Genomic DNA, 11,586 nt, shown 5'->3' with positions numbered 1-11,586 from the left:
GTGCAGGCGGCTGTCCATACTCAGGTCCTCCTCAAAGCCTGCAGAATCCCGTATGTGCAGAGCCCGGTGCCAGGTAGGACACCGATGAGTAAGACCGCATCTGTGTGCTCCAACTGCTGCGGTCCTGGTAGGGTGGGCGGGCCAGCCGCTGGCCGTGGTAGAACGTGGACCATGTGCTGCAGAAGCAGCGAGACAGCATGAGGGGGAGGCCAGAGGAAGGCCCGGCTGTCTGTGGGGGCGGGCAGGGAGCACTCCTCACCTAGACTTGTTTGAGCAGGTAAGAAATTGTAGGGAGGAAATTATTACACGTGCTTTAAAAAAAAACATTAGTTAAATACTTAATTGTCCAGGTGTTTAGTGTTCCTAGGATTTCAGAGTGGATGCAGAAAAGAGAAGCAGCAGCTTTAGTCTCTTGCCTTTTCTCGGAGCTATTCATGGACCAGTTTACTCAGGAGCACACAGGCAAATTTAAAACTTTAAATACTCAAGTGCAACATCAGTTTCTAACCATATCGATGGTGGTGTTGTACCATCTGGGCAGCGACCACACAGCGTGACACCTGAAGAGAGAAAGAGCCAGAAGCTCACCACAGAGTCAGCTCGACAGTTAGCGCTGTGTGACCGTCGGCAGGGTCCTGGTTAGATCAGCAGTAGTTTCTGCTAGGTGGAATTTGGCTGACTATTCAAAGCCCTTTTGAAAAGTAGGTATTAATTAATCATAGTTAAACCAGGATTAATTTTGAAGTGAAGGAAAATGGTGTTGAGTTTTTTGGGGTTTCTTTTTGAAGATTTTATTTATTTATTTGACAGAGAGAGACAGCCAGCGAGAGAGGGAACACAAGCAGGGGGAGTGGGAGAGGAAGAAGCAGGCTCCCAGCGGAGGAGCCTGGTGTGGTGGGGCTCGATCCCAGAACGCTGGGATCACACTCTGAGCCAAAGGCAGACGCTTAATGACTGAGCCCTCTAGGCGCCCCCAGTTCTGAGTTTAAAAGCTCAATTACTAATTATACATTAAGCAGCGTGTAACATATTTCTCTTTACTTTGCAATGAAAACATAGATTCTAGAGGCAACATAGTAAAGAGCCCTGGACAGGAGGTCAGGGCAGAATGTCGGAGCAAGAAAGTGGCATGGAGAAGGTCTGTTGGGAGACTGGGATGGGGCATGGCTGTAGAGTCACGTAACAAATCTGAGGACCTGCTGCTTGCTGTGCGCATGCTGGCGCCGTCAGTCCAGCCATGAGGGACACTGAGGGAGCCCCTTTCCGAGGAGCACTTACCGTGCAGCACGGCACACCATTGAAACATTTGGTCTTCCTCCTACCTTTCAAACGAACTATTCCATCTCAGGCCATTTTAGGTTCTTTTCAGGTTCCCTTGCCTTTCCCCCTGACCTCTAAGTATCAGACTGCCCCAGGGCTCGGGCTTTGGACACGTTCTTTTCCCTGGCTATCCTCACTCTCTTGGTGATCTCATTCAGCCCGATGACCTTACATTCATTTTACGTTAACAGCTCCCAAATTTATGTCTTTAGCACAGATCTCACCCCTGAACTAGAGACTCACATAGCCAGTTGTCTACTCAACCTCTCCACATGGCTGTGTGTTAGACTCCCAGACAGACCGTGTCCAAAATCCAGCTTTCTACCCTCCTCCCACACCAGTCCTCCCTCATCGTTCACCATATTAGGTAATGGCGACACCTTCCTTCTAGTTCTCAGACCAAACGCCAGGTCTGCTGGCCTGTGGCATCGGCTCTGCCTTCCCAGCATCTCCCGGACATAGCTTCTTCTGTCACCGAACCCACTGCTCATCTTCCACCTGCTAACAGGTCTCCTCACTTCCTCGCTTGTCCTCTTCTGTGCTCAGCAGTATCTGTCCGCGCTTGAAAGCCCTCAGCTTGCTTTTATCCTGCTCAGAATACAATTGAAAGCCCACACATTGGCCTCCCAGGCCCGATGTGGTCTGGCCGCGCATTTCTGCTCTGACCTCATCTTTCTCTCCCCTGGCCCTCGCTGGTCACACGCCAGCCACATGGGGCAGCTGCATGTCCTCACACACACCAGGCCCGCCGTGCAGGGTTTTGTGCTTGCTGTTCCTTGTGCCTAGAACCCCCCTTCCCCCACTCCCGCACGGCTGGCTGCCTCCTCACCTCCTTCAGGTCTTTGCTGGCGCACCCCTTCCTCCATCCCTTCTTTAAAATCACAGCCTCTTCCAGCACGCCCTGTCCCTGCTTTGTTCTTCTCCACAGCACCTAACACTACCTGAAAGACCCCCCACCCCGCTTTACCTGTTTGCACTCTGCTAAATCTTCTGCTGAATATTGAGTGCCTGCCATGACGCCTCACGTGACATTCACACATTTATGGAATGAACGGTTGAATAGTGTGGAAGACAAATCTTAAAAGTAAACAAATAAGGTTGTAATAAATCCTGGTAAGTGCTGCGAGGGAAGCGGGCCCTGAAACAGAAGGGACTCTGGGGCTTAAGGCTGTTCCGAGCTGGCCTCTGAGGGGAGCCAACATGAACATTTCTAAAGTTCCACGAGGCTTTGATCACCTTCTGAACCGTGTCACTTCATAGAGAGTTTCGGGTGGCAGCTGGGGAAGAAGAGGGCAGGGTGGAGGTTGTTCGCTATCCTTCGTCAGCAGTTTGGTAGGACTTTTTTGTCTTTTAATTTTTGACATATTTTAATTCTGGGTTTGGTTAGGAAAGAGAAAAAATTCTCAGTTCTCCTCTGAGGTCACTTGTCACCACGTGAACAGCTTTGGCTTTACGAATATGTGTGCACTCACTGCCATGCACACAGTATTCCCTCGTGTGGCCTTGTGTAGTTGGCGAGGGGGTTGTATGGGACACCACGAACGACTTAATGCAGGAAGACAAGCAAAGGGTTGGCTTCTGTACCAGGAATAACGTGCTGCGTTCTTAGCGGCCGGCAGACTGGAAGTGTGATAGATCTTCCTGTAAGTTCAGGAGGCTTGGAGAGAACCTGGAGAACTTCTCGATGTTCAGGAGCTATTCCAGCTTTATTATTTATTATTCTCACCTCAGTTCCCAGATTGTCCGTCCTTCCCACTTGTCTCTTCTTAAGCCCATCGTGGCTTTAAGTCCTGCCTTTCTCTTTCTTCCCTTTACCTTCCTCACTTCACCGTGCCTAACACCTGAAGAAATGGAACCCCCCACACTGGCACCCTGAGTGACAAGCGCGGCCCCCGGAATGCTCCAGGGCAGGAGCCCCAACACCCCATTTAGAACCAACTGAGTTGATGTGCCATTAAATGCTTGAAAAGAGGAAAAGAGAGGAGGTTATAGGGGGAAAAGTGAAGGAATTTAGATTGTTAAACTTCAAGAAGGGAAGGATAAAAAATAATTTGGAGTTATTTATGTACTCAAAAACCATTATTACAAAGAAGAAGCCAGTTAGTAAGTTCTCCTTGGCCAGTAAAAAGGCTGTATGCTGAAATGACCAGGTGAGAGAGTTGTTTTCTGGTCATAGGAAAGAACTTTCCAGTTAGGAAAGTGATTTAAACTAGAGTTCTCTATCAAGGGAGGGCGTAGACATACTGTTTCAAAAGCCTTTTAAAAAAATAAAAAAGCCTTTTAAATAGCATCGAGAACCACTTGCTTTGGATAGTTCTATAGAACTTCTGTATAAACTGGAGATGGTATCAGAACTTATGATTTTTTAACCATAGCTCTCTCTTACTAGGGAATAACCAGATTAGTTCAGTTGAGTATATATTGCTGTGTATAAGATATTTGGTCGTTTTTTGTTTTTGTTTTTCGAGTGTTAAGCGTCAGGGAGCCCTGCTACCCTGCACGTGCTGTGACGGCCAGCGGGCTTTCTGTCTCCCCAGCCGCCGCCCTCCGCGGCTGCTGGCCTATCTGAAACCATTGCCAGGGAGCAGATGTTCTTCAAGTCGGTGTTTCTGTCGGCGTCCAGAAGGCAGGAACGGGGTGGGAATGACGTGACGAGTCAGTCAGTGGCTATTTCACCAGGGAGAGCCGGAGAAGTAGGGCCTCAGGCGCGTCTCGTTCCTAATGCTTAAAGTTCAGCAACTGCGGAATAGGTGTCTGCTAACAGCGACTTAGAAGGCAAAACAGAAATAGGACAGAAAAGCCCCGCGAGCCGCACGCCCCTTGTTGTTGAGCAACGGCAGCACTGCCCTTCTCTCCCGGGGATGGGCTGCCCTCCCGTCATCAGCGCAGCTGCCCGCGGCTGACGGGGTGCATTTCCGCGTCTTGTTTATGTCCGCGCGCTCTGCTAAGGGTAGATTTGTGTAGATAACACAGAATCACTGCACTTCCCAAGGAAAATGTCAGTGCTTAGAAATTTAAGAAACCCCATTTGAATGTAAGAGTGCATCTTATTTGTCCTTTTTGATTCAGAGAGGAAAACGGTTTTTACGCAACATGTCCATCAAAAAAAGGCCTGTAGTTAAAGACCCTAAGATGCACAAGGCGTTCGTGTTTCTAACCTCCGTTCAACTTGTAGAGCTCAGTCAGCGTAGGGATGCGGGGACGAGGAAAGTGGCCCTGATTTTATTCCCATTGCATTCACTTTACATAAATAACATGTTTCTGGAGTGGTTAAAACATTAAGAAAACATTAACTTCCGGTTTGAGTCGGTTATTTTTTCCCAGCGGTATCATAGTATTTTGCTCTCATGTGCCATCTCTTAATGCATTTAAACTGGTGTATAACTTGATGCTCCTGTGTCAATATTTAATTACATTTGAAAATGACAAAGTAGTTAAAATTTTGGTAGACTTTAAAAATATTAATGACGTTCAACAGAAGGACAATTAGTAGAATTTTCCTGGTTTTATTTCACAGGTGGATATCCAGGTAAGATCAATGTTTTTGCTTAAGATTGATTTCATGTCTTTAGATTCACCTGCTTGGATAGGCTGTTGGTTTGCTGTAACGTTTTATCATGTGCATGAATCATGAGTAACATCTGAAGTTAATTGCTTATTTAAAAATCACTTATTTTTAGAAACACATATATGTTGAACTTTATTTCTAATGACAAGGTTAACTTACATATTTTCAAAATTGAGCGACTACTAGAATTACATTTAATGACAAATATAAAGTTGGATCTTGCTGCTGAAAATTATTAAATAGTTTTAACTGTAGATTGAACTTAACTCAACCAAAAGATAAATTCTGACTTTAAAATTGTGACTGGAATTGGAAGATCTGTTAAAAAAAAAAAAAATTCCCAAGCCGTCAGCCTAGCCTCTGCTCTCTGACAATACCCAGTAGACGCTCAATAACGTGACAGTTACGCTGGTTACAGTGAAAACGTGCAAAGCAGTGTCAGACCGACTAGTAACAGAAAAGTGTCGTGCTAGAAGTTTGCTTAACACGTTAACTTTAACCTCATTTTAGATCTAGGTTTTCTTGATATATTTTTCACTCTTATCATTAAATCTCAACCTTCACTTTGTTTTGAGGGATCCAAGCGAAGGCGAAGCCAGTGGCAGAGCCGACACCTCGAGGTGAGGAGTCACTATTAACCCTTCGCTGCTAGGCCCCGTGTGTGCAAACGCGCTCTCGGAGGTCTTTCAGGACCTCATGAGTCTGAGCAGAGCTAATGACTAGAGAGTATGTGTGTTTTACGTTTTTATATCGGGGTGGGTTTTCTTAATGTTGCCTAGCGTTTCATGAAGTTTAAGTTAATTAACTTGAAGTTTGGGTTTTCTAAACATTATTTTGACTTGTATGCTTTGTAGAGAAGTAGCCTTCGTGTCCTATAAAATATGTCCTCGCAGAAGAATCAACGGATTAAAATGTATTGATCCTTCTCTCCCTAAAATGATGTAACTAGAATTAGTCAGATAACACAGAACACGGAGGGGACCAAATATGTAGGAAGGTTTGATATTAGTAATATATTTCAGGTGAGTGTTCAGTTAAAGGACCACATTTTAAGACCTTGCCCTGCCTTACTTGATGGTTTTTGGCATTCGGTTGTGGTTGTGGATTCCTCCTGACAGTGGGTCTCCCACGCAAGCCCAGTCAGAGTCAGGTGGGGGGCCCCACCGCCAGGGTTTGTGATGGGGGGGGTGAGGTGCTGATGCGGCTGGTCAGGGGACCACCTTAATGACACGTTAGTACTTGTGTTCATACTAACAAACAGGAAGTTGAAGAAAGGAAGGCATTAAATTATGTGGAGAGTACGCCAGCATGAAAGGATCCCATATAAATCACAGAACCTGGACAAGCAGCTCCTCAGCAGGACAGGTGCCCCAGCTTCATTCAAGAATGGTTTTTGACCAGCTGAGCACAAGCCCCAATTTAATTTCTACCTCTTAAAATTAATTAAAATATAAAACATAAGGAGCTTCGGAAATACTTTATTAAGCATTCCTAGGTGATCTTTTTTTACAAGCTGTGCTGTATTTATTTGGTCACAATAGTTGAAATGTTTCTCTATTGAGTTAGGTGCCCGAGTCACCACGGTAGGCAGCCAGAGGGAGGGGAGGCAGGACAAATATCTGTAACTTTCCTTCTGCCTGTGGAATAAACATGAAGGACGTTTGTTTTTAGCCTCCCCCTCACTTAGTCGTCACTTTAGAGCCTCTTGTGTGTCATCCTGCCTTTTCACTGCATTTCCCTCTGTGACCCGTAATAGTAGAGTGAGTGCCACCGGTGGCCACTGCTCACTGCAGCTTACCTGTCTGCACTCTGTCCTTTGCATGGGGCTGCGTGTCCCTTTTGTTTGGTTGTTGTTGGGTTTTGTTTTGTTTTCTTTTTTTTTTTTGCTTTTTGCTTTTCAACAAACGTATTGAATGCCTACTGCCTATAACTAGCTGGTCATTCAGTTCCCACAACAGCCAGGTGAAGAGTATCCATCCTGCAACCGGAGGGACAGTAAGGAGCGGGAGGTCATGTCAGAGGTGTGGCCGGGCACGATGGTGAAAAGCTGGGGCTTTGGAGCCAGACCCCGAGGGTTTGAGCCGTGCCCTATGACTTGCCTAGCTGCCTGACCTTAGGAAGTTGCTCTAACTCTGGAGGGAGTCATTAGGGTAAAGGAGTAAATAGGGCCTGTTAGGAACAGGCAGCTAGTAACAGCTCCTGGCAGCTAGTAAGTGCCCGATAAATGTTCGCTGTTATAATTAGTATTAGCACTTTCAGGAACTTTCTCCAGTTAATGTCACCAGTGGTGATGCCTTTGAGATACACATAGAAAAACATCTTATATGTGCCTGTTGTCTCAAGGTCACCAGGTGACCTTGTGGAATGAAAGAAACCTGATTCCTGGTCTTTGCTTTTCAGCTCATTAGCACTATGACCTTAGAAAAAGTAATGTAAGTTTCCTCGCCATCAGTTCTGCTTTTAAAATGAGGGTTCAGTCACATGTTCTCTTGGGTCCCTTTCAGCCCTGGCGTGCTGATCCCATAACCGGAGTTGTATGTGTGGTTCTGATAAATGATTCCCACGAGATCTACTGCCCCGGGAAGCCTACGATGCAGTGGCTTAGAGTCTGTGAGCAAAAAGGAAACAATAGAGAAGACAGTGAAATAAACACTGTCCATATTTACCTAATAGTCTTTAGAAATTTATTTTCTCAACTTCTTCCTTTCCTGATTTTCTCAAACTTGCATAGTTTGCAGAGCTTTGGGCCCAGGTACCTGGGAATGAGGAGGAAAACGTATATATAAATGTATACATAAAAATTCATATATACAAATACATGTGTGAATATGTATTATATGATATAAAGTGTATATATGAATACAAAATGTTTATGTATCAGGTTATCGGCTCTTTTCAAAGTATACCATTTTTTCTTTAAATCACATATAAGTAAGCTAGATTAACAAGTTAAAATTGCAACATCTCTATTTGGAAAATTGCTCCACAAATTTAATTACAGGGTCTTCTGAATCATAAATAATCTATTTTACCTTTCTGTGATTATTTGAAATAGGTTTTCTGGTTCTATATTATTTATGGGAGACCTACAATAAGGACAATTCAGTAAGGTTGATTCACTTAACAAACGTGTCCGTCAGCTCCCGTGTTCCCAGCACAGTTCTAGAGGCCTGAGATAGACCAGTGAGCAAAACAGACAAAACTCCTTGCTCCCCTGGAGTTTACAGTCTGTGGTAGAGTCATAATAACCATAATATATAAATGAATTAAATGGTATATTGGGGAAAAAAACCCGTATATTAGAATGTAACAAGGGCCATAGAGGAAAAAACTAGAGGAGGGTCTAGAGGAAAAACTAGGGAGGGTTGGCCACGCCAGGGGAGGAGCTGGGGGCGCCCAGGGGTGGTCAGAGTAGACCGCAGGCAGAAGGTGAGCAGAGATCTGAAAGTAGGGAGTTAGCCCTGCAGCTCCCTGAGGGAAAAGCCTGAAGGCAAGAACACACCCCTTGTGTTCCAGGAACAGCATGGATGCCAGTGTGTCTTGAGATGAGGGAGCAGGGAGGAAGGTAGTAGGAGATGAGGGGTTGGAGTAGGAGTGAGAGTGTAGGTGACATGGAGCCTCGCAGACTACGTTAAGGATGTCTTTAGCAAAGTGTTGAAACCCCGTGATGTCTACACTTCCACGTGTGGTACGACCGGATGCCTTTACCTCCTTGCAATACAACATCCTTTGTCAACATGATCCGGTGGAAATAGTCCCTCTGTAGCCATGCCTACTAACCTTGTCCCCAGTCCTTTTCCTACCCAAAAAAGGTAGAAAAAAAAAGAAATTTGTATTTTTAAAAACGTATTTGTGAGTGGAATGCTAGCGGTTTCCGTTTGTGTAAATGTGCAGAAAATGGAGACTCTGCTTTCGCAGCTTAAACAGAGAAACATGGAAGGAACGGACAAAGTGTTAAGTTCTTCACTTTCAGCTCTAAACGTGTTTCCCACAAACAAAGCCAAGGCAGATGGCGTCCCGGGGTCTGTTTTGGGGACAGCAGGATGACGCGAACGTTTGTATCTACGTGAAGGTAGTCTGTCAAGTGGGTGGTTTCGTTAGACTGAGCGATGACTGCGTAGATTTCATGCGTGCTTTGATTTCGTTGCTGAATGGAATTTTTGTTTCCATTTCTCTCCCTTTGCCCTCTCCTTGTAGAAGTACGTCAGGGGAACCAAAGGAAAGAGACAAGGAAGAGGGTAAAGATTCTAAGCCCCGTTCTTTGCGGTTCACCTGGAGTATGAAGACCACTAGCTCAATGGACCCCAGTGACATGATGAGAGAGATCCGGAAAGTGCTAGATGCAAATAACTGTGATTATGAACAAAAAGAGAGGTTTTTGCTTTTCTGTGTCCACGGAGATGCTAGACAGGACAGCCTCGTGCAGTGGGAGATGGAAGTGTGCAAGTTGCCGCGGCTGTCGCTGAACGGGGTCCGCTTCAAGCGAATATCTGGGACATCTATTGCCTTTAAGAACATTGCATCTAAAATAGCAAATGAGCTTAAGCTGTAAAGAAACTCAAATTTCAGGATCAGGGAAGATACATTCACATAGGAGGTACAGTTTTTGAATGTATTGGTAATGCCTAATGTGATTGGCCTGTGAATGTCCCCGTGTAGAATTTGCCCTTAATGCAATAAGGATATACATAGTCATGAACTGTACAATTAAAGTCCGTATGAAGTATAATAAATATCCGTAGCTTAAAAAGTAGGTTCACATGTACAGGTAAGTATATTGTGTATTTCTGTTCATTTTCTGTTCATAGAGTTGTATAATAAAACAGATGATTGCTTAAAAAAACTTGTATAGTTGTCTAGATTTCTGCACATAAGTGTATGTTTGACGTTTTCAGTTGGAGATGTTCTTCCCTGTTATTTACATTCTGGTGAGTTTTTTAAATTCTTACCTCCATCATGCAATTTTGAAAATCGTGTCCAGAATTAAAAGTGCACAGAAATAGTCTTTAATCGTAGCATGGACTTTTAAAAATTATTTTTAAATCATATTTAAATTTAAACCAGACGCTGATAAATAGATCAGCTTTATTATACACAGAATTATTCCTGCTTCTCTTTGCTCTTCTCCTTGTTCTCAGACAAGGTTTAGTTGAGAAAATACAAAATGTTTACAGTGTTGGCACTTAGAGTTTTTAAAATAAACTACGTGAAAATAATAATAGCTTTGCCTTGAGCTGACTGAGAAGTACTGGGGAAAAAGTTAAACCTGTATCAAATTTCTTTTAAACTTTAAAGTGTTCCCTGGCCCGCTGCTAAATGTAGCAGCAAAATTAAAAAAAATCAATACTTCATCTGGCTGTTATAAATGTAAGCTGTCACTTAGGTTTGCTGCCTTCTGAAAACCGCAATGTAATTGCGGAAATAGAATAATATTGGGACTGTCTCGTAGCACAAACTCATCTTTACAGTGTTGATCAATGCCTCAGTTGAGAAATAACGCCGCCTCAGGAACTAACTGGCATTGGGAACATGTACCGATTCCCCTCCCGTCCCCTTCATCCGCCCCGACACAGTAATCTCTGTAAGTACTGAGGAGACTTTTGAGCAAAACCTACTATTTATAACAGTGTATTATTGATTTACGCTTCCGTGGTCGTTGAGTTTGTTCCCATGTAACCTGTTCGTTTTTAATATTTTGCCAGATTTCTTATATTTATTCCACATCGTTATGCCTATAATGTGCAGCTTCATAATTGGGCATTTGCCTCCTTTTCTTTCATAATTAGTGATATATGCGACGTAAAGCCACTAGGAAAGGTACGTTTTAATACTTGTTATTTTTTACTGAATTAGCCTTGGAGGTTGACTGTGCAATGTTATTTAATGTTGTAATTACTGTAATATCAACATATGGGCCCCATCTGCACACTCCTGAGAAATGGAAAAGTGTATTCAAATTTTATCAGTTCAAAGGAGAATAAAGCTGTGATAAATACTGTAATTCTAACCTGCATCCGAAAGCTCTACGTGTAGGTGACGTGCCATTCCGCAATGGCGTCCAGACAAGGGTGAGTTTTACATTCTGTACTGTACTGTGACGTAGCTTTCTTCTGTAACGGTTCTGTTCTAAAATGAAGTGTATTTTTGCCTTAGCAAAGGATGGTGTTTGGAAAAAAAAGAAAAAAACAACTGTGTAGCCCCTTTTTAACCTAGTGTTCATTCAGAAAAATTGATGCAAATCTTTATTCACTTTCACTGGTGCACACTGAAATTTTACTTGAACAGTTCTCATAATAAAGCACTTGTCTTCTGCTCTTTATCAAAATGTGAATTACCTGTTTTCTAGCACAAAGGTATTCTATATGGGTTTATATCATGTGTTCTGAGTTTCGTTGGCAGGGGGTGAAGCTGTGTAGGTTTTCAAAATGTTCATTATGACAAGAAAATTTGACTCTTTTTATAGGAATTCCTATCATCAAAACACTTTAAAAAATAGCCATCATGCCTTTTCCAAGGTAGAAACCAATGGGGGTTTTTTTGGTTTGGTTTTGTTGGGTTTTTGTTTTTTGTTTTTTGGGGTTTTTTTACATTTTCTCACTCGGTTAGCTCATATATTTGTGGCAAGGAATTTTACTTGAATATTTTTTATGAACTAAAAATGAAATCTTGATATTCACTTCAGATTTTCCCATTTTATA

The 11,586-nt window shown here is 43.4% G+C and overlaps 1 protein-coding gene across 2 annotated transcripts in view; it reads left to right on the top strand.

Annotated features, from left to right (window-relative positions):
* The window catches only part of MARK1 (microtubule affinity regulating kinase 1), a 114,985-nt gene extending 103,682 nt beyond the window's left edge, over positions 1-11,303 (top strand). Inside the window, exons 17-18 of one of the 2 annotated variants that reach the window (XM_045809638.2) lie at positions 5,464-5,508; positions 9,086-11,299. In XM_045809638.2, the coding sequence (XP_045665594.1) occupies positions 5,464-5,508; positions 9,086-9,440 (400 nt within the window). In that variant the 3' untranslated portion in view covers positions 9,441-11,299. Of the gene's footprint in view, positions 1-5,463; positions 5,509-9,085 lie in introns of both variants that reach the window. The other variant, XM_045809639.2, reaches the window with a different exon arrangement.
* The last annotated feature ends 283 nt before the right edge of the window (positions 11,304-11,586 follow it).

This window comes from Ursus americanus, chromosome 2 (assembly GCF_024610735.1).
Source record: "Ursus americanus isolate L20-20 chromosome 2, mUrsAme1.1.p, whole genome shotgun sequence".
Taxonomy (NCBI): Eukaryota; Metazoa; Chordata; class Mammalia; order Carnivora; family Ursidae; genus Ursus; species Ursus americanus.
Note: the sequence above shows the minus strand (reverse complement) of the source record. Positions and strands in the feature narration are given on the sequence as shown.